Genomic DNA, 26,291 nt, shown 5'->3' with positions numbered 1-26,291 from the left:
CTCCTTTTCATTTCTCTTGAACTGCATGGATAATTCTATTCAAGTAAAATGTTTTTTTTTAAACTATCTATTCAGCAAACAAAAAAAATAAAAAACACCAATGGCAGGATGTTATGCTGGGCCCAATCTTCTTCTACATAAGAAAAGTGAGAGTTGTCAAACATTTAGCCAACATTTCCTCTTAGTATCCAGGTTCTGTTGTTTCATGGGATGTTACTGACCTCCAATTGATATTCCATGTCCTTTATCCTCTGAATACATTTGTAGCCTTATTGTAATCCAAAACAAGAAGGAACTCAGCCAAAAGGCCATAAGAATTTACTATGGATTTTATAAGACTAAAGTAAAGGTAAAGATTCACTTTGCACATATGTGCTAATCGTTTCCGACTCTAGGGGGTGGTGCTCATCTCTGTTTCAAAACCGAAGAGCCAACGCTGTCCCAAAATGTCTCCGTGGTCATGTGGCTGGCATGACTAAATGCTGAAGGCACACGGAATGCTGTTACCTTCCCACCAAAGTGGTCCCTCTTTTTCTACTTGCATTTTTACATGCTTTCGAACTGCTAGGTTGGCAGAAGCTGGAACAAGTAATGGGAACTCACTCTGTTATGCGGCGCTAGGGATTCGAACCGCCGAACCGCCGACCTTTCTGATCGACAAGCTCAGTGTCTTAGCCACTGAGCCACCGCGTCCCTCATTTTTTAAATAAGACTACTGCAAGCTTATTTATTTGTAAAAGTTATTAGCTGCCTATCTTACCGCATGCTAATGTTTCTCTGTAAATACAAGAGGTAAAGGGTTGGTAGGAAAAAATAAGATTTTTTTATTCAGTGTCTAATCATCAGGTTCCAAGCTAACATCTCAATTTTGGGTATCCACATCTCAAGTCTGAGAATAGCATTGAATATACATCTGGGGCAGCCCAAATTCCTCTTAAGAATGTTGATTGCATGACTTCCATGTGCCCTGAATAAAATCAGAGCTAGTCTTTTGGTAATAAATAGCTAAAAACTGAGGCCACCGTTGTGTTGTTGGAAGGAAGCCATTCCTTCCAACAACACAACATTGGAAGCCCAACGTATCTGGCAAGTGCCAACTTGGGAAAAGCTTGTTCTTGAGTTATTCCTACTGGAGGAACCTATAATAGTGCTTCTTGTCCTGAGATTTCTTCTATATTGGGGTAAAGCTGTAACTGTGCCAACACCCAGGCTGTGTGACCATGTTAGGACTTCTATCGAGGTGACCGTAGAAATGTGCAGCTGCCTTTAAGGTCAAAATGACTAAAGAGCTTTATATTGGCAAATAACAATACAGACCTGCCAGCTGCTAAATAGTTGCTTTGTATCTCACATGGTGGTCCGGCGGAACAAAATGGGGAGGGATCTGATTTCATTGATTCCTCCTACACATATAAAAGGGATCTGATAGAACTTTCAATCTTATTAAAGGCGGGCGTCAAGTTACTTGTGGTTTGCCTGGAACATTTTTGAGGATCAAAGCATAAACACAACATCTGCGGCAAAGATTATGGGAAGGGGAGGGAGGCAGTTTGCCAGGTTTAACAAGGGCATGACTACCGCTCCCCAATCCCAGTAAAACCATATCCCATGTCACCTCAGAATACATGAAATACAAGTGACTGAGATTTGGGGTGGAGGGTGGGGAGAGGTTCATCCAGAAGGTTTTCTCCCCAGGAAAGTTCATGTTCCTCTTTGTCATGGAATGATTGCAAGTTAATTTCCCAGCTGACTAGACTAAGGCCCATGAGGCATTTGTGAACAGAAATGTAAGAGTAAGATTCTACATTTAGGCAACAAAAACGAAATGCACAGGTACAGTATAGGTGGTACCTTGCTCAATAGTAGTAACTGTGAAAGGGATCTTGGAGTCCTAGTGGACAAACATTTAAATATGAGCCAGCAGTGTGCAACAGCTGCCAAAAAAGCCAACACAGTTCTAGGCTGCATAAACAGAGGGATAGAATCAAGATCACGTGAAGTGTTAATACCACTTTATAATGCCTTGGTAAGGCCACACTTGGAATACTGCATCCAGTTTTGGTTGCTACGATGTAGAAAAGATGTGGAGACTCTAGAAAGAGTGCAGAGAAGAGCAACAAAGATGATTAGGGGACTGGAGACTAAAACATATGAAGAACGGTTGCAGGAACTGGGTATGTCTAGTTTAATAGAAAGAAGGACTAGGGGAGACATGATAACAGTGTTCCAATATCTCAGGGGTTGCCACAAAGAAGAGGGAGTCAAACTATTTTCCAAGGCACCTGAGGGTAGAACAAAAAGCAATGGGTGGAAACTAATCAAGGAGAGAAGCAACTTAGAACTGAGGAGAAACTTACTGACAGTTACAACAATTAATCAGTGGAACAACTTGCCTCCAGAGATTGTGAACACTGGAAGTCTTTAAGAAAGATGTTGGATAGCCATTTGTCTGAAACAGTATAGGGCAGGGGTGGCGAACACGCGGCTCGCGAGCCGCATGCGGCTCGCGGCCAAAATAAATGAGGCTCTTTGCCTCTTACCATTATTTAGTATACTGTAGCTCGGATCGCGCGCTAAACCCGGAAGTACGGTCGACGCGACGACGCTTGCCTGCGCTTCCGTTCCCAGCCGAGCTGGTGGAGCGCAGGCAAGCATCGTCGCGTCGACCGTACTTCCGGGTTTAGCTCAACAGCGCCCTCTGCTGCGCCCCAAAAAATAATGCTTCAAAGTCTAGCACAGTTGCTGCAGGATTCCGGTGAGGTTCTAATGATTGCTCAAATTAATAATAATGGTTGCATATTGAAGCTCTGGGTTCAGGAGCAGCAGAGTTTTAAATAGGAGAAAACATTTAATTGAATTTCCATGGTTAGTATATATCCCAAAATTCTACGAGTGTTTTTCTCACAGCCTGTAATTGTAATAGATATCAAAGATAATCCAAACTCATATATATATTATAATACATATATTAGGTTAAAGGAAGATAATATTAGGACCAGGCTTTACCCATGTATAGGTTGTACTCGATTTACAATCACAATCTCATCACTGAGCAAAGCAGTCATTAAGCGAGATATGTGACTGCTTTGTTTAATGACTGCAAGTGTGGCATTCCTGGTTGTGGTCATCAAGTAATCTTGTAGGTTGTTAGGTGGACAGAGATCCACATAAGGAAAGTAGGGTGTCTTCTGGGTGGTGGGAGTGATCTGGAAGGATCTGCTCAGGACTTGAAAATTCTGTCTGATGAAATCCAAGCAGGATTTTCAGTCCCTGAACGGAGAGACACTTGTGGGCAGCCTGTCCCATCCTGCTGAAACATTCTGTACTACTTTCTTTACTGTACTGCCTCTTTGCTTAGAAGCTGAAAATCCTTCAGATTATCATCCCATCACTTATACAGCAGCTCTAATGGGTTTATAAAAATTTATAACAAAAAACACCTGACTGAGCATGTTATATTATGTGTTTAATATATTATTGTTAAAATTATATGCTTTTGTGTGAGTGTTTGTCTGTTTTGGCAGGTCACTGCGTGGTGTGGCTCTCTGACTCTCACAGTTTAAAATTTTGGCTCTTTTTGTCGAACTTGTTCGCCACCCCTGGTATAGGGTTTCCTGCCTAGGCAGGGGGCTGGACTAGAAGACCTCTAAGGTCCCTTCCAACTCTGCTATTGTATTGTATTGTATAACACATTTCTCTACAGAAGTGTGTACAAAACTACAAAATGGCATTCTTATAATCTTTTACACTTGCTAGGGAATTAAACCTTTTTCACATACTGTTCATATTTCATGTTCGACATGTACTGAACATAGTAGTGTTGGCACCATCCAAACTTGGGATATTGTGAAGGCAAGTTCTACTCAGATACATGAGTCGGTTAAGCATCTGGTGTGAATACAACTGGTAATGATAACCAGATCTTAAACTGTTATTGTAGAAAGTTAGCAACCCCCCCCCTCTCCTAGGAAAATGAGATATTTTAGGAAATATTAAAAGGGCAGAATATTTCCCCTAAAAGGGAGGCAGAAATTCAGCCCCCACCACCACCTTTATCAATGGGCCATTAAGGCCTGAGTCAGTCTATTCTACATAACAAAGATCTACCTCCTTCAGGCACAGCCATAGTAGGAATTGCCCAAAGCCCTTTCATTACATCATTGCCAAGCAAGACGCAACCAAGCTTGGGACTCAGGACAGCCTACAGAGTTGCCCCTGCATGGCCCCATGGGAGTTTGACAACCAATCAGAATACAAGCTCAAATTCAAAAGCCAAGAGAGGGCACAAAACCAGGGCACTCTCAGCATCTCTTCCCCCACCCCCAGTATCTCAAGCCATGTGATCCTGTTCATCAAGAAACTTTCTTTCCAAGCAACTTCCATGAATCCAGTGTCTTTCCCCCCACTTGGAACTGAACCTTGAAGGATATTTCTTTCAACAGTATGTTTCCACAAAAGAGCAGAAACAAGGAAAGGGACATTCCACACTTTCAGATAAAGCATCAATTTTTCCCCAGCCATCAAACAGAGAAGAAGCAACAGTAGGATGTTCCTATTCTTAATCAAAACCCCACTTCAACTTCACTGGTAAATTGTCTTAGGACTGCAGACATCATAAACACCATTCCAAGTGCTAATTTGTGCTAATGTGGATGTTGTCTCCATCTCCAATACAGAACAGTAGAATAGCAACAATCAGTGTGAAGATCACCAAGCTTATATCTTTTGGATGGTGAGCTTCATAAGATTCCAGTTTGATTGTTCAGCATCTGATCAAGTCCCTGATGACTGTGAAACTCCAGTCCCACCAAAGAAATGGCCTGTCAGAGTGCAGATTTCGTTGCCTGACCACAAAGCTCCAGTACTGTAATAGCAACTACTAAGGAATTTGTGTGCGTGCTTATTCCAGCGATATAGTTTTTGGTGGTGGAACAGAAGTGTTGTTTGGTCTTAGGATCTGGCTTAGAGGACGACCGGTCTTGTTACAAAACTGCCTGGTTTGTAAGATAAGCAGGAGAGGTCTTTGTAAACTAACTCCCCACTTCTGGAAATTCTTTTATTAAGCATGAGGGCAAGAGCTCTGAAACATAATCCATTAGAATTTGCAACTGATTCCCACTCTCTTTCTCAGGAAGTGTGTCAAGATATATCTTTTTAATCGTATGAGTTATTTTAATGATGTTTTTAATATGAATTATTGACATTTTCACAATTGGCACCATTGCATTAGGCTACATTGTCAGTCAATTTGGTTTGCATTCTACCCTTTTTCCTTTATCAATCTGAGTGCAGCAGAAAAACAAGTAGGAATTCAATTAATATAAATAATTATTTTATATAATATAATAAGGGAAAACTTTTTCTACCTAGAAGCCACCTAAAATGTCCTTCAAAACAATGGTGCCTATAGAGTATCATTCTTTACTCTTTGGTGCTTTTGGTCAAATTATATTGTTTAGTCTATAAATTCTTGACAATATCAGTCATCCTTCTCAAACACCAATAGCCAATGTGCTGTAGCACATGCCACAATATCTTTATGTAGTTTCCCCCCACCTTTTAATAAGAAAAAATTAAGAATCTCTGAGGGATCCCTCTTTTAATTATTCTAGCAGATACATTTCTCCCCCAGAATAGGATCAGAATAAACCACCATCATGGCTTTCATGAAGCTCAATCGACAGGAAATTGTGAAGATAAGATGCCTCATTATGTGTGTTTTTCATGTAACATGTTAAACCATAACATGGTTTGGTTTTACTTAATGTGCTATGTGAATCTAGCTCCTGATGTTTGTAAAAACATTGTTTTAGAGGTGATCTTATTACACTATTGAGTATAGGTAGTCCTCGACTTACAACAGTTCATTTAGTGACTGTTCCAAGTTACAATGGCACTGAAAAAAGTGACTTATAACCATTTTTCACAGTTACGACCTTTGTAGCATCCCCATGATCATGCGATCAAAATTCAGATACTTGGCAACATTCTGACGAACAAAGTCAATGAGGAAGCCAGATTCACTTCACAACCACGTTACTAATTTATCCATTGCAGTGACTCACTTAACAACCGTGGCAAGAAAGGTTGTAAAATGGGGCAAAACTCACTCAACAAATGTCTCACTTAGCAACAGAAATGTTGGGCTCAATCATGGTCTTAAGTCGAGGACTATCTGTATTTGATCCATCATATTCTATTCTAGGATGTAAGGGAGGAGCATTTTAGAATTATGTGGCCATTGAGTATTGGTGTTCTTGTGGCCTACCAGCGGCCAGAAGAAATGGTAGCAGATTCGGACAGTGAGGAGGTTGGGGAGGAACATGGGCCAGTCCTGGAGTCTGGGGAAGGCTCTGATGAGGGCTCTGTGTCAGAGGCAGACAGGGGGCCAGAGCCCTATGCCACTTATCAGCTGCCTTCAGAGACATCAGTGAGGCAGACGAACAGCTGGAACCTGTTCCCAGTGTGCGCATGCGCAGAGTTGCCACACAAAGGGAACAGCTAAAGAACAGGGGTCGACTTGGGAGTAAGGCCACAGGTGGACAATGAATGGCCCCTCCCAAAGGAAATAAAAGAGGAGTGAAAGGGGAGTGGACTTTACAGGAGACAAATTAGTTCGCTTAATTGATTCGTGACACTCCAAGACTCCTTGCCAAATTTTGCAGATATCGGCCTGTCAGCTCTCCAAGCCAGATAAGGTCTGTGACTGTGAATCCTCCCTTGAAAGACTTTGCTGGATGTGAATGAGTAAAATAAATTAATAAATTAATAAAAGTAAATAAAATAAAATAAATTAATAAAAGGGTTTTTTGTCAGGACAAGGAATTTGCTTCATGCTTTGGGAAGCCTAGGTCAGAACAGGTGTGTAAGAATGCCATCAAGGAATGATCACAACTTTTCAGGTAGGACACCAGTCAGTTTGTTCATTGCTTAAGGCATGTTGTTCAACTATCCCGCATTTTATTCCCTTTAGCCGCCTGCTTGTGATTGCAAATAGACTTCATGCCCTGACCCAAAATGGCATTCTACTGAGGCCACATCGGATTATGTTCCTTTCCCTGGTGCTTATTTAAATTAGTTTTGTTTTCTGTTTTTGACAGATTATCTTTTCTGATGGAGTGTAATGAGGTGTAAATAAGCAGAAGTGAGCTTGGAGGCTGAAAAGGAGCACTGTGTTTGTCAAGTTAGATACAGCAGTTCTAGGTCCACAGCAAAAGAGACAATCACAAATCAACAATTCATTGCTGTAGACATGCAACCAAGTTGCCAAGGTAGTTGCGGTGGTGGAATGCAGAATCTGTTAGGCCTGGCCCTGCCAGTTTCTTCAGGTAGTGTGTGCATGTGTGTGTGTGTGCATGTATGCGCATGGACATTTCTATTAGAAAGGTAATAGTGCAGCTTCTCTAGTGTCCTAAACTACCATTTTATATGGTGTTGTGCAGTGTTTCTCAACCTTGGCAACTTTTAGATAGTGGAGTCCAACTCCCAGAATTCTATGCTGGCTGGGGAATTCTGGGAGTTGAATTCCGCCTATTTTAAAAGTTGCCAAGGTTGAGAAACACTGCACTAGAACATTCTTGTTTTCAGCCGTTGATTATGCTCCTGTTCAGAGCTGAATCTTATTTTGCTCAAACCTTTCAAAATGGCAATGACACAGCTGGCTGAGGAATTGAAGTCCACCAATCTTAAAATGGCCAAGGCTGAGAGACATTGGTGTAGTGTTTAAGACATTGGATTGACAGTACGGAGAACTAGCTTTTATCTCAAATCATTCCTCAGTGAAATTGGTTTATTTGGGTACATCACTTTGAGCTCCTGAACACAAGGCAAGATATAAAACAAAGAAATAGCTTTTGGGGTTAAGATCTTAGTCTAGCAATGAGGAGCCCCTCATCTAATCCTCCCTCAGCCATAGAACTTCACTAAATGAGTGACTCTTTCTCAATGCACCTTGCCTCATGTTGGTAGTGAATTACTTATTCATGTGATTTGTCTACCACTTTGCAATCAAAAATCAATCAATCAAGGCAACTATTATGAGATATGGATTGTAATGCCCTTGGGAGTGCAGAAGTAATTTCTTTGTTCTTTTTAAATCCCTTGTTATGGTCTTTGGGCCAGAAAACACAACCAGAAAATATGTAGACCTGCAATTATTAGTAATACTGTTTTAAAATAAGTAACATTACATAAAATGCATTATTATAGTAGCTGTAACACAAATATTTTGTGGAAATCACAAAATTTATGCTAAACATGGAAGACTGAATAAAATTTATCTGGCCTTAATTAAATTAGAATGATAGACATTAAACAGATATTTTAAAAAGTCAAGCCACAGGATTTGTTGTTTTAAACACACACACACACACACACACACACAAACAAATTGTTATTTCTTTTGATTTGTTTACAGCTCTGTAAAAGATAAACAGGATATAACATCTTAAAAAAATAAGAAGTAATAGTCACATTTCTTCATGTGAGTGAATTTCACAGGAATTAGAGAGCAGCATTGATTACTCATCATCAACTTAAGTTTTCAGCAGTATTTCCTCTTACATAAGAAAATGGAAATCTGCTGGGGACAAAAAAAGCCCAACGTTGGAGAAAAATACTGTAAGCATTTCCTATTTGAGCAGGGGTTGGACTAGAAGGCCTCCAAGGTCCCTTCTAACTCCATTTTTCTCTTATTCTGTTATAAGAGAAGAAATCCTGAAACCTGGAATTCAGTAGATGATATTTCAAGTAAACATTCAGAGCCTTTTATCTTTGTGCATTTTTTTCTCTTCTTCCTCCAGAAGGGTCTTAGAAGGCAATTATTTGCTGAATCAGCTGTCCTTCTAATTAGCACATTGAATGATGGATATTCTTAGGGCAGGGTAGATTAAATAAACATATGCCTTCCCTTTTTATAGGTATTTAAAAAATTCTCAGTTCTCCTTTGAGTACTTGTGTGTTGAGACTTGGAATTAGCTGTTAATGTGAAGAATCCAGACGGTGAAAGCAAAATATTTTACCAACAGAATTTTCACTGTGGAGATTTCAGAACTAAACAAGAATCAAAATCCAGTTAAGTTATCTCTCACTATTACACATATAAGATTCCTTAGGTACAGGAATATCCATTTCTTTATTTGACTGGGAGACACACTTTAAAGGAGGAGCCAATCAGACATGGGAATGGATTTAAAATATATAATCCATTTATTACATAGATATATGACTGTTTCTCATACATACAATAATTTTTAAACTTCTTCTATATGATTAAAATTATAAAGTCATAATCCTGTCCATTTCCTGTTGTTGTTAGTTGCGAAGTCATGTCCAACCCATCACAACCCCATGGACAACGTTCCTCCAGGCCTTCCTGTCCTCTACCATCCTCCGGAGTCCATTCAAGCTCACGCCTACTGCTTCAGTGACTCCATCCAGGCACCTCATTCTCTGCCGGTCCCTTCTTCTTTTGTCCTCCATCTTTCCCAGCATTAGGCTCTTCCCCAGTGAGTCCTTCCTTCTCATTAGGTGGCCAAAGTATTTGAGTTTCATCTTCAGGATCTGGCCTGCTAAAGAGCAGTCAGGGTTGATCTCCTCTAGGACCATTTCTATTTCCTGGGGGCAGATCAAAAAAATCAAGTTAGCAACCCTGAGTGTATAACCAAAGTTCTGCATATTTTCACATGTGTTTCTTCTGAGGATGTCCCAGATTAAAATTTAGCAGCAGATGTTCTAGATTGTATCAGAGGTTCAGGTCTTTTCTTTATGAATACCCACATTGTCTTCAGTAGAAAGACTCTGGGTTTGCATTCCGACAATATATGTGGCCAACGCCATAAATAAGCAGGAAGAGATTTTGATTGCAATGGGAGGAAAGACATTTTCGTTTAGATACAGGTAGTCCTTGATTTACAACCTTTCGTTTAGTGACTGTTAGAAGTCATCAAAATGTGGACACCTCGCAACTGACTCATATTTGTGATGGCTGCAGTGCCCCAGGGCCATGTGATCCCATTTTTGTGAACATCCGACAAGAAAAGTCAATGGGGAAGCTAAATTCACTTCTAACAACTGCAGTGATTCAACTTGAGAACGGTGGCAAGAAAAGTTATAAAATGGGGGCAAAACTCACTTAACAACTGTTCTTGCTTAGCAATGCAAATTTGGGGCTCAATTGGGTTTGTAAGTCGAGGACCACCTGTAATTTTGTTCCCTAGCTTACACAGTGTTGGGTCCAGAAGTTCTGTAATTGTGAACAAAGCAGGGCAAAAGTAAGCGTAGCAATTTGGAGTGAGAAACTGAAAAGGACCGTTTTTGATCAAATAATTTGCAAAAATAATAAAAGCGGGATTCAAATAAGTAAATACATAATTTTTATTTCTTTTAAATAAAATAAATAAACAAAACTAATGGGAGGATGGGATTTGAAACCCATCAACTCTTTGGAGAGCATGCTGTTTGATTATAACTTTGTCAGATGTAACCTTTGTATGAAACCCATCAGAAAGCATAATAAAGGTGTGACAGAAAGCAAAAGACTATATTGATCTTAAAACATTAGGGTGGGTGGGGTTTTTTTTTTGTAAAATAATTTAAGAAGCAAATCTTAGATTTATTGAGAAACTAGCTGATAACCTGGCATTGCCCGGGTATTTATTTATCCCAAATCTGTATTAGGTAGAAAAAGGAATGAATTATAAGTGGCACTGTAAGTGCGGAATGGGTTGTCCTCCCTACTTCCATTAACTTCACTGCAATTCCTGAAGAGGCGATGGCAAGAGCAACTTCTCCCTGCGCCCTGATTTCGGCGACAATTAAATTAGTTAAAATTGTTTTCCCTGTGCCCCCACAAGGGTCAAGAAAAATGATACCACTGTGTTGGAAATGTCCAAACGTAATTTCTAATGCTGGATTTTCCCCCTTACTAGAGGGAGCCCCCTTGCTCAGTACTGTGAACCCATTATCATGGCAACTCCACTGCGCTGTACAGTAGAAGCCATTTTACAGCAGTACAGTAGAAGCCATTTTAAGGCACAACAGGCTGTATCTTAACAGAACAACCCCCCCTCCCACCAAGAGGTGTTAGGGGTGTCTTACTCCCACAGTATTCGTTTCCAGAGAGAAAGTCATCCTTGTAATAATAAATAATAATAATAAAATTTATTTCTTAGCCGCACCCTCTCCCGAAGGACTCGGGGCGGCGTACAATAAAACACATAAAAAACAGTATGGACAATACACAAACGAAATAAACGAATACATGTACATGGAGGAGGTAGGAAGATAAATAAAAACAGTTAAAACACAATTTAAAATCCCCTAATAAAATTCCCAAAGTCACAGAATTAAAAAACCCGTCAGGAGCAGAGTGAAGGAACTATGATTGAGCCAGGCCAGCTACTTGAAATAGGTGGGTCTTGAGCTTAATCCGGAAGGCGCGGAGGTCAGAGGTAGTCCTAATATCCGGGGGAAGGTCATTCCACAGGGCTGGGCCCACAACAGAGAAGGCTCTACTCCTAGACGTCGCCCCCCGACATTGTCTGGTGGACGGCACCTGGAGGAGTCCCTCTCTGTGCGAGCGAATTGGTCGCAGGGATGTATGGGGCAGGATACGATCCCGCAAGTAGCTAGGTCCTGAGCCATGGAGCGCTTTAAAGATCGTTATCAGGACCTTGAAACGCACCCGGTAGACCACAGGAAGCCAGTGCAGCTCGCGCAGGAGAGGTGTCACATGGGAGTACCTTGTACTCCCCATAATCACCCGTGCGGCCGCGTTCTGGACCAACTGTAGTCTACGAGTGCATTTCAAGGGAAGCCCCATGTAGAGAGCATTACAGTAGTCCAGGCGAGACGTCACCAGCGCATGAGTGACTGTGCGCAAGGCATCCTGGTCCAATAGGGGGCGCAATTGGCGCACCAGGCGAACCTGGTGGAACGCCCCCCCTTGCCACAGCCGTCACATGGTCATCCATGGACAGCCGAGCATCAAGGAGGACGCCCAAATTGCGCGCCCGCTCCACCGGGGCAAGTTGCACGCCCCCGATGGCCAGAGATGGAATTAACTGGTTGAACCGGGGGGCCGGAACCCACAGCCACTCCGTCTTGGAGGGGTTGAGCTTGAGTCGGTTGTCATCCATCCAGACCCGTACGGCTTCCACACACCGGGACATCACTTTGACGGCCTCGTTGGGGTGGTTCGGGGTGGAGATGTACAGCTGAGTATCATCAGCATACAGGTGGTATCCCACCCCGAAGCCACGGATAATCTCACCCAGCGGCTTCATGTATGTGTTGAACAGGAGAGGCGAGAGGACCGACCCCTGTGGCACCCCACAGGTAAGGGGGCTCAGAGTCGACCTCTGCTCCCCTGTCAACACACGTTGCGTCCGGCCGGAAAGGTAGGAGTCGAACCACCGTAAAACGGTGCCCCCGACCCTCAACCCCTCCAGTCGGCGCAACAGGATACCATGGTCTATGGTATCAAAAGCCGCCGAGAGGTCTAATAGGACCAGGATAGAGGAACAACCCCTATCTCTAGCCCTCCAGAGATCATCCACCAACGCGACCAAGGCCATCTCCGTGCTGTGCCCAGGGCAGAAGCCGGACTGGTGCGGGTCTAGACAATCATTTTCCTCCAGATGTCGTGGAAACTGTTACGCCACCACACTCTCTACAACCTTCGCCAGAAAGGGAAGGTTAGAGACAGGATGATAATTGGCCAGCTCCGTAGGGTCCAGGGAAGGCTTCTTGAGCAAGGGTCTCACCACCGCCTCTTTCAAGGCGGCTGGAAGGGACCCCTCACCCAGCGAAGTGTTCACTAGGCCCAGGAGCCAGTCGCGTGTAACCTCCCAGGATGCCAGTACAAGCCAGGAGGGACACGGGTCCAGTAAACATGTGGTAGTTCGCAGTCGTCCACGCACTCTGTCCAAATCCTCGATGGCAACCAAGTCAAACTCCTCCCAGATAGGACTCTCAAGACTCGCCACGGACGCCTCTACAGGACCACTGGAAGGGACCTAATCCTTCCGGATTTGAGCGATTTTATCCTGCAGATAATTCCCAAATTCCTCTGCCCTACCCTGTAAAGGGGCCTCCCGCGGCCTCTGAAATAAGAGGGAGCGGGACACCCGAAACAGGGCGGCAGGGTGGTTCTCTGCGGATGCAATGAGAGTGGCACAATATTGACGTTTGGCCACTCTCAATGCCACAAGGTACGTCCTTAAATGGGCTCGTACCTGTGTTCGGTCAAATTCGGAACGGGAGGATCTCCAACGACTCTCTAGGCATCTCTTGCAGCGCTTCATCACCCTTAGCTCCTCGGTAAACCAAGGGGCCAGGGTGGAGCATTGCCGCCGGAGAGGCCGCAAAGGCGCCACCCGGTTCAAGGCCCCGGTAGTCGCATTGTTCCACGCGACCACCAAGTCCTCTACCCGAGGGCGGGTCAGGGCCGCAGAAGGTGGCCCAAGCTCCATCTGGAACCTCTCTGGTTCCATCAGGCGCCTGGGGCGGAACCATCTAGTATTTTCCGGTTCCGCCTCCCCGCAGCGGGGGGTAGCACCAGGGAAGTCAAGTCGGAGGAGTGAGTGGTCTGACCATGACAGGGGAGTGATGGTTAATTCCCCTCCTCCCAGATCACTCAACCACTGGCCAGAGACAAAAACAAGGTCCAGGGTGTGACCTCCCTCGTGTGTCGGGCCCTGAATCAATTGAGTCAGGTCCATGGCTGTCATGGAGGCCATGAACTCCCGAACCCCCTCGGATGCTTCTCCCACCGATGGCAGGTTAAAGTCCCCCATCACTAAAAGTTTGGGGGTCTCAACCGCCACCGATGCGATCAGCTCGAGGAGTTCCGGCAGGGCCGCTGATGTATAGCGAGGAGCCAGGTATACTATCAGCAGGCCCAACTGTCTCCTAGGGCCCCATTTCACAACAAGGGATTCACATCCGGACGTCTGTGGCACAGTGGACTCCCTCGGCTCTAAGTCCTCCCGGATAATCACTGCTACCCCACCGCCCCTTCCCTGGGCCCGAGGCTGGTGAAATGCTCGATAACCTGGCGGGCACATTTCCACGAGGGGTAAACCTCCCTCATGGCCCAACCAGGTCTCCGTTATTCCTGCGAGGTCCGGCTCCCCCTCCGAGATTAGGTCGTAAATGAGGGGGGCCTTGTTAACAACGGACCTCACATTGCATAGCACCAGCCTCAGGCCCTGGGTCTGGAGCTCCTGACCACCTAGCATGCGGGGGTTGGTACAAGTGACCGGGTGTAACCAGCACCCACGGTCTCCCAACCGACTGCAAGTTTTCAATCTGTCCTCATATCTGCCCCTCCCTACGACCGTTGGAATCAAAAGGCCCTGCACAGGAACGACATCCTCCCCCTCCTCCTCCCTATCGCTCCCTCTGCTTGTGACCACACCTAGTGACCTGGCTCTGCCCTCGCTCCTGACCTGACCCACCCACCCCCCAACCCCGGAACCCCTATACAATTTTAAAAAAACAATTAATTAAAAAACCCCTAACTCTCCGTTTCCTCCACCTCTCGAGATTAATAAATCCGTCATCAAGGCGGGCCCTCGAAAGGGCGGAGGGCCACACCTGCGAGAGGGGGGACTCCCGCAGTAGGATGAGGTCTGCTCTTGAGTACATATAATGGTGAAAAGAAAATTCGCCAGGGCCTAGGAACTGTGCTGTGGATGTTCCAGCCAACGTACCATGCTCCAGTCTAGTTTGAAGAAGTTAAAAAGCCGTGCTCCAGTGAATAAAAGAATTGTCCAGTCCTAAATGAGGGGGGTGATGGTAGTAGGCTGGTCAGATGACAGACAATAAGTGGGGATAGTATGGTTAATGATGGTCAATGGTGGGGATTGGTAGAAAGTCAGTGATGGTCAATGATGGATGGCGAGGGGTAGTCGAGCTGTTGTTGATAATGGGTAGGTAATGGATAATGTTGATAATGTACCAAGTTTGGTTGACATTGCTTGAGGCGTTCCAGAGTTATGCTGGAACAGCCACACACACACACATACACACACAGCCATTTTTTATGTATAGAGATACTATTATGGAATGAATGTTTTTGTCTAATCTAGTGTTCTCCTGGGAAGAGTAGACCAGTGTTTCTCAACATTCATATGTGAGGCTTCACTTCCAGAATGTTCCAACCAATGAACATTGTAAAGTATTGATAGTTGATTGTAGTTAGTTAAAATTATTCAGAGTAATTGAATGCCAGTTTGGTGTAGTGGTTGAAGGTAGCAGGCTAGAAAACATTACTGTACGCAGGAAGGCAGCTGAGTAACTTTGAGCCAGTGAATCTCTCACAACCCAAGGAAGCAGACAAACACCACCACTGCCGAAAAAATGTTACCAAAAAATCCTGGAAGGACCTGCAGGTAGTCCATAGCAGCCATGACTGACTTGACAAGAGCATTTAAATTTTGTCTCATTCATTTAACAGCAGTAAAATATGATTAATCCTAGATCCAATCTACCAGCCGGAACGTATCTATTCATGGTTTAAAATAATCCTATTTCACTTAGTGTCCTGTGTTATTTTATCTTTAGTGTCCTGCGATAATCCTTCTGTTCTGGGAAATCCGGGTGGTTAAAAAAAATACCAGGAGGATTGGTGCACCTGGAAAAGATTTTCAGCCTGATTCTCTCCCTGTGGTCTCAGCTTTCCTGTTCTACTTACATGCTGAGTTAATTTGAGGAAAACAAAACTCCCAACAAGTGGGATATGTGTGGAATGGCACTGAGATCCAATTGCAACCGTCTCTAATCTTGCATCTATTGTCTAAACTTGGAGTGGGCATATTTTTACTCCAGAATAATGCTATATATAAAAACACAATGGACATTTGGTGGGTTGGTGGTCAAGTTGCCAGAGTAAGAGAAGAAAGTCATTATGGTAAGATCCTTGTTTCCTTTTCCTTCCCTTCTGCATTATCTTTTTTCCCCCACAAGCAATTTCTGTCCTTCCCCTTTCGTTTCCTTTTCTTTCCTTCCCCTTCCATCCCCTTTCTCTATTTTTTTGTGTAGTTTGTCAAACATATAAAAGATAACAGATATAAGTATAAACATAAATATGAACACGGTAAATAGGTATGAATAAATGGAGACAGTAGGACAGGGACGGTAAGCACGATGGTGTGCTTATGCATGCTCCTTACAGACCTGTTACGAATGGGGTGAGGTCAACAGTAAACAGTCTTAGGTTAAAGTTGTGGGGGTTTGGGGATGTAACAACAGAGTCAGGTAGTGCATTCCAGGCGTTGACCACTCTGTTGCTGAAGTTGTATTTTCTGCAATCGAGTTTAGAGCAGTTTACCTTGAGTTTGTATTTATTGTGTGCTCGTGTATTATTGTGGTTGAAGCTGAAGTAATCATTGACAGGTAGGACCTTGTAGCAGATAATTTTGTGTATTAGGTTAGACCATAGGTAGCATAATTCTAGGTTGCCCAAGCCCAAAATTCCAAGCCTGGTGGCGTAGGGTATTGTGTTTGTGTGTAGAGGACTGGAGTACCCTTCTCGTGAAATACATCCGGACTCTCTCAATTGTATTAATATCCGATATACAGACAAGGTTTGAATCATATAGGGGGATTTCAGGCTACGTTCTTGATTTTCAGCTTCCTGGATGAGTTAGAAATCACCAGGACTTCAACTTATATAGGCAGGATTTAACTTGTTCCTTGCTGTGAAGTAAATCTCTCACTTTTCACTGTGATAGTCAAAATATGCAGAGATCCTGGGATGATAGACAAGTTCTAGGCATTGCTTTTGAATTAAAGAGGGTAAAGAATTTGTTTTATTGAATGCATCGCAATGATCCCAAATATGAGAATGGCTTTATTAATACTGAGTGCATTGCAATTGTTCTAAATATATTAGCTACAGCTGTAATGCAAAGATAGTATTTGGTAATGCTCATTTTAATTGAAAGAAAAATGCAACCTATCTCCTCTTAGTGCAAGAATGTGCTTTGGAGTAGCATGCCACATTGGTACAAACCAGACAAAGAGTGGGAGAGACAGGCTCCAGAGTTATTTTGTGGTTGGTGTGGAGGGAATATTTGTGATTTGTACTTTGTATTTCCCATTGTTTGGTCCCATCATAGACCTGCCTGCTTGACCTCTATCCAGAATTCAGATGGCTGTAACATAGTCCATTACAATATTATCTGGCTCTTTTGCGGAAGGGGGTTAAAAGAAAAATGGAAGAGGATAAGCTTGAAGGAAGATTTTACAGAGAGTCATGAAGATGCCCGCCTAATAATTGTGGGAACTAGGATTAATAGTGCCCTACTGAACACATTTCTGGGTCAGATTTATCATTGGCACAAAATCTGCAGTCTATCTCATTACTAACCACATTTAATTGGTTGGGTATGACCAAACTAGTTGCCTTGAGGTGGTGAGAATCCAAGACTAATCCAAGATAGTTTTCTGATTTGGCTTGACGAAACAAGTTCTGCCCTTAAAGATTAAGGGCATGTAAATGTGGTAGTCATTCCCGACTCTAGAGGGTGGTGCTCATCTCTGTTTTAAAGCCAAAGAGCCAGCGCTGTCCCAAAATATCTCCGTGTTCATGTGGTCATCATGACTAAATGCTGAAGGTGCAGGAACGCTGTTACTTTCCCACCAAAGGTGGTCCCTATTTTTCTACTTGCAGTTTTACATGCTTTCAAACTGCTAGGTTGGCAGAAGCTGGGACAAGTCATGGGAGCTCACTCCATTACACAGCGCTAGGGATTCGAACCACCAACCTTTCTGATCGACAAGCTCAGCATCTTAGCCACTGAGCCACGTGTCCTCTCCTTACAGTCCCCAAAATCACCTAACCTCTGACCTGGAGAATCCCACAGACCTGTATATGACAGTCAAAAATTTCATGCTTGAAAGTAGTGTTCTTTTCATGATATAGACATCTGCTGCCTTCCACCTTATTCTGCATAATAGTAGGTCTTCCCCTGCAACTACAGTTCCCAATTCCAACGGTGTTAAAAAGCATGTTCTTTCTTCTGATTAGTTATAAGCAAACATTATTTACTTGCACCTGATAATCACGACCTTGCTTCTGCATTTGGGTGATAAAAAATGAACTTTCAAAGACTGGAAGATTGGCATCAGCAGCTGCTGCTTATCACATCATCAGAGATGTCCGATGGGTGGAAATCAAAAGAAACCAGATCTGTTAGCTATTGGCATCAAGACTGTGCAATCCTAATCCCTCTTGTGCTACCTTTGCTATTAATAAATATTCTACTTTTCTTCCAACAAGCTCAAAGCAAGCATTCCTATGATAATGGTTATAGAAAGAAAGCAACTGGTAAGAGGTCTCCCCCAGGAAGTCTCTTGATTGTTTGAATCTGGAATTCTGCATTACTTGCCAGGCAGGGCAAGTAAAATAAAAAAATGAAGACGGCAGGTAAAAAAGAGGCATGGTTATAGCAATAGCACTTAGACTTATATACCGCTTCATACTGCTTTTCAGCCATCTCTAAGCAGTTTACAGAGTCAGCCTATTGCCCCCAACAATCTGGGTCCTCATTTTACCCACCTCAGAAGCAGTGACGTGCGGTGAGGTTTATGACTGGTGATGCACTGACACAGTGCTGGGTTTCAAATATTTTTAGACTTGTGGACTTCAACTCCCAGAATTCCACAGCCAGACATGCTCAGTTCCAATTTAAAGTGACAGCATTTGTTTTTCTCCTTTGCTCCTTCTTTCTTTTTCTTCTCCTTCCCCTCCTTCCTCCCTCTCTCCCTTCCTCCCCCTCTCTCAAACACACACACACACACACACACACACACACACAGAAGTTGGACTGGACTATCTCTCCTACCCCTTCCCTCTCTCACTCACTCTCAAACAAACCCCCCCACACACAAAAGTTGGATTGGATATCTTTTCCAGTGGCTTGAAAGCAGTTCCTCTGCCATCCCCCCCATTCCCCTGCTGCCTTTCCCAAACACCTCCACCATTGCAAATGCAGCCTGCTGTCTGGGTGGGAAATGCCTGGAACACAATAAAGCCCACCCACCACCTCCTGCTGGCAGGCTGGGGTGAGAGGAGAGGCAGAGAAGCCAGAGGGGAGCCGATCCGAGCCTTCCAAAAGAAAGAGGCTGGGGGGAAGTGTGTGTACTACAGCATGGCTCTTTGCCTGGCTTCTTGCCTCCTCCTGTGGTCTCCTCAGTGCTCGCTTGTGCTCTCCCTCCCCAAGTGTAGTTTGATTGCAGGTGGAGCCACGTTGCCTTTTCAAACTTGTAATCAGTGAAGCTGGCCTAGATTTTTATATAGTTTTATCCAGCTGTGTGTGTGAGAGAGAGAAATGAATGGGGGCCTGGGGAGGAAGTCACTACACTTGGGGAGGGAGAGCACCAGTGAGGAGACCACAGGAGGAGGCAGGAAGCCAGGCAAAGAGCCATGCTGTAGCACACACACCGGCCCCACAACATGGCTCTGCCTGCAATCAAACTACTCTTGGGGAGGGAGAGCACAAGCGAGCCAGGGTCCTTCCCTCCAGCCTTTGCCCAAAGCCCTGCACAGCACCAGGAGGATGAAGTTTGAATTCCCCCCCTCCCTCCAACCCACACGTACCTTTTCCAGCTTTTTTTAACAGTTAAGCAGAGTCATCCACGGTGAGGCAGTAACTAGCTCAGCTTTTTCCTTTTACTTTTTTTTTTCATGATGAGAGTGGTGAGGCTGTGCCTCACTTGCCTCACCTGACTGCACGTCACTGCTCAGAAGGATGGAAGGCTGAGTCAACCTTGAGCCTAGTAAGATTCGATCTGCCAAACTGCTGGCAGCCAGTGATCGGCAGAAGTAGCCTGCGGTACTGCACTCTAACCACTGCCCCACCATGGTTTGTTGTGTCTATATGAGAAATGCTAGCTTGCACAGAAAAAATAAAACTGGGCTTTGGCTGCATTTAGTGCATTTGGCTGCATAAGAACCACGGTGGTGCAGTGGTTAGAGTGCAGTACTGTAGGCTACTTCAGCTGACTTCTAGCTGCAGTACGGCAGTTCGAATCCCACCATGCTCAAGGTTGACTCCAACCTTCCATCTTGCTGAGGTGGGTAAAACGAGGACCCAGATTGTTGAGGCCAATATGCTGACTTTGTAAAACTGCTTAGAGAGGGTTGTAAAGCACTGTGAAGCGGTATATAAGTCTAAGTGCTAGTGCTAAGTGCTATTTGTGACATATTGGCCAAGCTGTGCCTAAACTGATAGGTCCTGTTCTCTCTGGTTGTGGAGAAGGTTGCCTGTGGCAGAGATTCACTTTGTCTATTCTACTGCGAAAGCCAGAACGGATCAAAGCCATGACGGACAGTGGAGGTCCATATCTCAGGGCCAATCTGGTAAAGACTATACCAGGGATCAGCAACCTTAAACACTCAAAGAACCACAAAGGTCCTAACTGGAAGCCCCTTGTTCAATTCTGGAGCTGACCAGAAATCCGATTCCCCCACCATAGAGTCTCCTCCTAGCGTGGCGTCCTTTTTCCTCTACCTGTCCTAACCAAAAAACCTATCAATTGTGGAGCCGACCAGCGAAAGGGAGTCGCAGGAGAAGGATGAAAGAGCCACATGCGGCTCCAGAGCCACATGCGGCTCCAGAGCCACAGGTTGCTGATCCCTGGACTATACCAAATAGAAGAGTATGTCTTGGAAGGTCAGAATAAGAGTATAACAGAGTTGGAAGGGACCTTCGAGGTCTTCTAGCCCAGCCCCCTGCGCAGGCAGGAAAACCCTATATCAGGGGTGTCCAAACTTGGGAACTTTAAGCCTTGTGGACTTCAACTCCCAGAATTCCCCAGAAATGCTGTCATTTTAAATCGGAACTGAGCATGGCTGGCTGGGGAATTCTGGGAGTTGAAGTCCACAAGTCTTAAAGTTCCCAAGTTTGGACACCCCTGCCCTATACCATTCCAGACAAATGGTTTTCCCATCTCTTCTTAAACACCTGCAATGTTGGAGCACCCACAACCTTTGGAGGCAAATCAATGATAAAATGAATTTATAAAGAAAATGAAAGATAATATGGAGAGGTATGGTGCGTGAAGATGGTGATTATGTTTCTTTTTCTTTTTTAAATCTTATGCCTCTTGTTCCTTTACCTTATTCATCACCCCTTTCCTGTACTCTACGTAACATTCTAAAGGGAAATAACTATGTATATAGGTACGTTTGTTTGGCTTATGGCTGCCTAGATTAATGATGATGATCATTTTCTGAAATACCTCTGAGAAGCATTAGAGGGAATTTAAAATAGGGGAAGGGAAGAAGGAGGGGTGGGAGCAACCAGACCTAACCTCAAATGATAGCAATATCCTTAATGAAAGCAACTGAGATTGTCTACACATAAGAAACTGTGCAATTATGCTAAATGAACTCTGCAGAAAAGCTGTGCCTCATCCCTTACCTTTTTATGATGTCTTTAAAAATGTATTAAAATTATGGAGGTTCAATAACAGTCGCGTCACAATGGTTTACTGGAGACAAAGAGCTACAGTCAGAAAAAATTACAGCCATAATTACAAGCGATGGTCACTCACAAGACAGAAAAAAGCATGGGGAAATAATTGCAGACTATGTAAATACAGGCAGTCCTCGGCTTACAACCATTCATTTAGCAACCAAAGTTACAATGGCACTGAAAGTAGTGACTAACGACTAGTCTTTCCCCTTAAGAGCGATAGTGCTGCACAGTGATTAGAAGTAATATAGCAGGCTAACTCTGCCCACATCCTGGAGTTCGATCCTGACAGGCTCGAGGTTGACTCAGCCTTCTGTTCTTCCAAGATTGGTAAAATGGGGACCCAGATTGTTGGGGACAATATGCTGACATTGTAATCTGGAGAGAGATTTTTCTGCAGACCGGGGGGGGGCGGGGCATGGTTTCACATGCTGCTTGTATCCCATGGATGGGTCTTTGCTTGTTTCTGTGGCCCGGTTTCTGGCATGCTGCAATTGGTGTTGGTTCACGGCGGGGGGTTGGGAACCCCTGCGGTAAAGGCATTATGTAGAGGCATATAAATGTAAGCGCTATTGCTATTACGACTGCTGCAGCATCTTTATGGTCAGGGGATCAGAGTTCAGGCGCTCGGCAAGCTGCATGTATTTACAACAGTTGCAGCATCCCAGGGTCAAATGATCACCATTTGTCACCTTCTCAGGTGGCTTCTAACAAGCAAAGTCAACGGAGAAACCCAATTTCTTAACAACTAGGTGAACCTCTTAACAACGGCAGGGATTTGCTTGAAACTGTGGGGGGAAAAGTTGTAAAATTGGGCATGGATCATTTAACCTCCCTGCTTGTCAATGGAGGTTCTGTTCCCAATTGTGGCTGCTGGTTGAGGACTACCTGTATTGGTATGTCAGGATCAGGGGTGAGCTGCTGGGGGTTCGCAGGGGTTCAGGAGAACCTCTAGCTAAGATTCTGTGTAGTTTGGAGAACCCCCGAATCCCATTCCTGGCTGGCCCCAGCCACCCTCCCCTCCCCTCCCAGGAGTCGTCCCCCCCACAGGCCATTTTGGATGCAGGTAAGGGCGCGCACGGAGGCTCAGGGAAGGCAAAAAAACGGGCCTACCGGAACTTCGGGAAGGCTGGAAACGGGTCTCCAGAGGGCCTCTAGAGCCCAGGGAGACCGTTTTCACCCTTCCAGAAGCTCAAGGGAAGCCTCCGGAGCCTGGGGAGGGCAATCTCCCCCCGGCATGGTGCAGCAGGCTGACTAGGCCACACCCACCGGGCAGAGAACCCCTTGCTAAAATTTTTGAAGCCCACCCCTGGTCAGGGTGAATGGTACAATACAGACCCAGTCTGTACCAAGAATATCTTCCTTTTCTTCCCAAAAAGTTCTGGAAGAAACCAGAATGTATACTGTACTTCTTCTTTCCGGTCTTAGAGTGACTTAAGGGTCCCCTAATGGAATTTGAAGATTCCCACACCAGACAGTTATTGCTGTTTTGGAATCATCCTTGATGAAAACTCTTTCATGCTGGGACAAATATCAGCTGAATATGGAGATAAAGTAAGATATCAAGACATCATCTCAAGATGTCATGAGAACCAACTCTCTGAGGAACACAATACTTCAGTACTCATCATTAATTGATCCTGGGAGGCACAATGAGTACCAAAAACGATGAGTACCAAATGTACTCAAGGAAAAACAGAGTCCAGTTGCCTTTTGAAAAAGCACCTTTGGAACAACCTTGACCTAGGCTGAGAATCTCCATAGACCAGGGGTGTCCAAACTTGGGAACTTTAAGACTTGTGGACTTCAACTCCCAGAATTTCCCAGCCAGCATGGCTGGCTGGGGAATTCTAGGAGTTGAAGTCCACAAGTCTTAAAGTTCCCAAGTTTGGACACCCCTGCCATAGACGATGAGTACTAAGCATTTTTTTTTTCATAAGGAATAATGTAGTGAGTCACAAGGCAGCCCACACCAACAAGTTCTAGCTTGTGCGTTGAGTACCCAACAAACAATGAGTACCCGGATAAAAGTTTCACATCAAAATATATTGAGTATCAAATCTGATGAGTTTCAAAGCAGTTGAGTAAAAAAGGACCACTGTATTAGCAATATTATATATGCCAGGTTCCTAAGAACACCATCTAGAGAACAGGGGTGTCAAAGTGTTGCCCCTTACAATCTGCCTTTTTAAAATATTTCTCAAAATATTTCCTTTTTCTAGGAGGGGAGGTGGCTTCTCACACAACCATTGCGATATCTGATCAAAATTCAGATACTTGGCAACTGCTCATATTTGTGACCGTTGCAGTGTCCCGGAGAGCATGCGATCCCGTTTTGCGACCTTCTGACAAGCAAAGTCAATGGGTAGCTCAGACTGACTCAACAGCCATGTTGCTAATTTAACAACTGACAGGATTCACAACTGTGACAAGAAAGGTCGTAAAATGAGTCAAAATTCACTTAACAAATGTTTCACTTAACAGCAGAAATTGTTGTTGACTTATGGCCCTTTTTCACACTTACAACCTCCGCAGCAGCCGGTCATGTGATCAAAATTCATACGCTTGGCAACTGGTTCATATTTATAACCGTTGCTCTGTCCTGTGATCCCCTTTTGCAACCTTTTGATGAGAGTAATCAACGGGGAAGCCAGATTCACTGAATAACTGTCAACAACAATCCTGGCGCTCAGGCCAGGCAGGGCGAGGAGAGGCGATCGCCTCGAGCCAAGTCCCAAACCGTGATTCTAACGGCAGAGCAAATTTATGGAGGAAAGTTGATTTACTAAAGGCTACTAAATGTGTAACTTAATGGACTCACCATATTCTAAGTATTTTAAGTAGTTTTTATATTTGTCTTTGTAACTGTCTTCTGAGGGATCCAGTAGGGCCTACCTTGTGAATCCTTGCTTCTATTTTCTGAGGGGTTCTATAACAGGGGTGTCAAACTCAGGTCATCATGGTGTTGTCACGTGACACATCACAATTTTTTTCTCCTTTGCTAAACCAGGAGTGGGAGTGGCTAGCATGTGATGCATGCGGCCCGCGGGCCGTAAATTTGACAGCCCCGTTCTATAGAAATGAATGTTCATTCTAGCGAACAGTTCCCACAAAAACTGAGGGATTTGTTTTCTTTGAGACATCCAAATCAGGGGTGGGTTGCTACCGGCGTTACTGCCGGTTTGCTTCGCGTGCCCCTGTCGCGTGTTGCTTGCGCATGTGCAGCTGCCTGTAAACTGTTCTGTGCTGCGCAGCACATTAAAAAATCACTAAAATCATTCCGGCAAAGGCATGGGTTACCAGGGAACCGGTTTGGGGGCTGGGCTAGCCTGCCGTCCCTACCGGTTCGGTGACCCATGCCCAATTTCCACTACCAGTTCGCCCGAACCGATGCGAACCGGTAGCAACCCACCTCTGATCCAAATCCTCCCACTTCACCCGAGTGCTCTGATGCCTGAAAAACTGCTGTAGAAAACCCAAAGCAAAACCGTTTTTCCAGTCTTGAACACCCATCCGTCACTTCAGAGGAATCTGTTGTGACATCATAAACAGAGACACTCGGATTAGATTTATCATCTAATTATAGCAGAACTAGGGGAAAAAAGAAGATCTTTTTTTTTCCAAAAAATGATCAGAGGTATATGGAATGCTGTCCATAAAAGGAAGGCATCAAACCATGGCAGCATATTGGATTAAAAAGGAATCCCGTGGGAGGGAAACTCCTAGGTACATTAATGGCATTTTTTTCTAAGCAGGCACAGAGAGAGTCTGCAAGCCACCAAACGGCCTCTCAGAAATCCTGAATCTGGAGCTGCTGAGAATTGTACTTTTCAAAAGCCCCCGGAGAGCCACAAATTGAAAAGGAATGCTTTTCAGTTCACTTTTCAAAATAAAATGGTGAAATGCTGGGGGAGGGAGGAGGGGGGAATGTTGCAGCGAGGAAAAAGGTCCACTCGATCAAATCCTAGATGTTTCTCTAGCCCAGTGTTTCTCAAGTCTTAGCAACTTTTAAGATGTGTGGACTTCAACTCCCAGAATTCCTCACTTAGCAGTGGAAATTTTGGGCTCAGTTGTGGTCATAAGTCGAGGGCTACCTTTAATTCCCCCGCAAAAAACATGGCAAGACGACTCCTTCAATGAGCTATTCCCGTGATGGCGAACCTATGGCACGTGTGCCAGAGGTGGCACGCATGTCCTCTCCATGGGCACCTGAGCCGTTGCCCCAGTTCAGCTCCACTGAGCATGCATGCGTGCCTCCCACAAGCCATCTGGTCTTTGGGTCTCTGCCACGCATGAGCGGGGGGCAGGGCACGTGGGCGGGGTCATGCACATGCATGGGGGCCAAGCACATGTGCAGGGGCAGGGCACATGTGCAGGAAGAAGCATGTGCATACGTGGGGGCGCACACACATTGCATTTTGGGACTTCGGCCACACATGAGTGCATGCGCTTGGGCATTCGGTCTGGAAAAGGTTAGAAATCACTGAGCTATTCCAACAGTAATGCTTTGCCTTTGAGAAGTTGTTGGAGAATTCCTTCTTACAATACAATACAATACAATACAATACAATACAATACAATACAATACAATACAATACAATACAATACAATACAATACAATACAATACAATACAATACAATACAATACAATACAACAGTAGAGTTGGAAGGGACCTTGGAGGCCTTCTAGTCCAACCCCCTGCCTAGGCAGGAAACCCTATACCATTTCAGACAGATGGCTATCCAACATCTTCTTAAAGACTTCCAGCGTTGGGGCATTCACAACTTCTGGAGGCAAGCTCTTCC

The 26,291-nt window shown here is 44.4% G+C and overlaps 1 protein-coding gene across 1 annotated transcript in view; it reads left to right on the top strand.

Annotated features, from left to right (window-relative positions):
* The first annotated feature begins 15,857 nt into the window (after positions 1-15,857).
* MYL10 (myosin light chain 10) overlaps positions 15,858-26,291 on the top strand; it is a 55,131-nt gene continuing 44,697 nt past the window's right edge. The window contains exon 1 of the mRNA XM_081940824.1: positions 15,858-15,913. Within this exon, the coding sequence (XP_081796950.1) occupies positions 15,911-15,913 (3 nt within the window). The 5' untranslated portion in view covers positions 15,858-15,910. The remainder of the gene's footprint in view (positions 15,914-26,291) is intronic.

Source organism: Natrix helvetica (genome assembly GCF_964273705.1).
Source record: "Natrix helvetica genome assembly, chromosome: 2".
NCBI classification, from domain to species: domain Eukaryota; kingdom Metazoa; phylum Chordata; class Lepidosauria; order Squamata; family Natricidae; genus Natrix; species Natrix helvetica.
The sequence above is the reverse complement of the archived record's forward strand: the minus strand, read 5'-3'. Positions and strand labels throughout refer to the sequence as shown.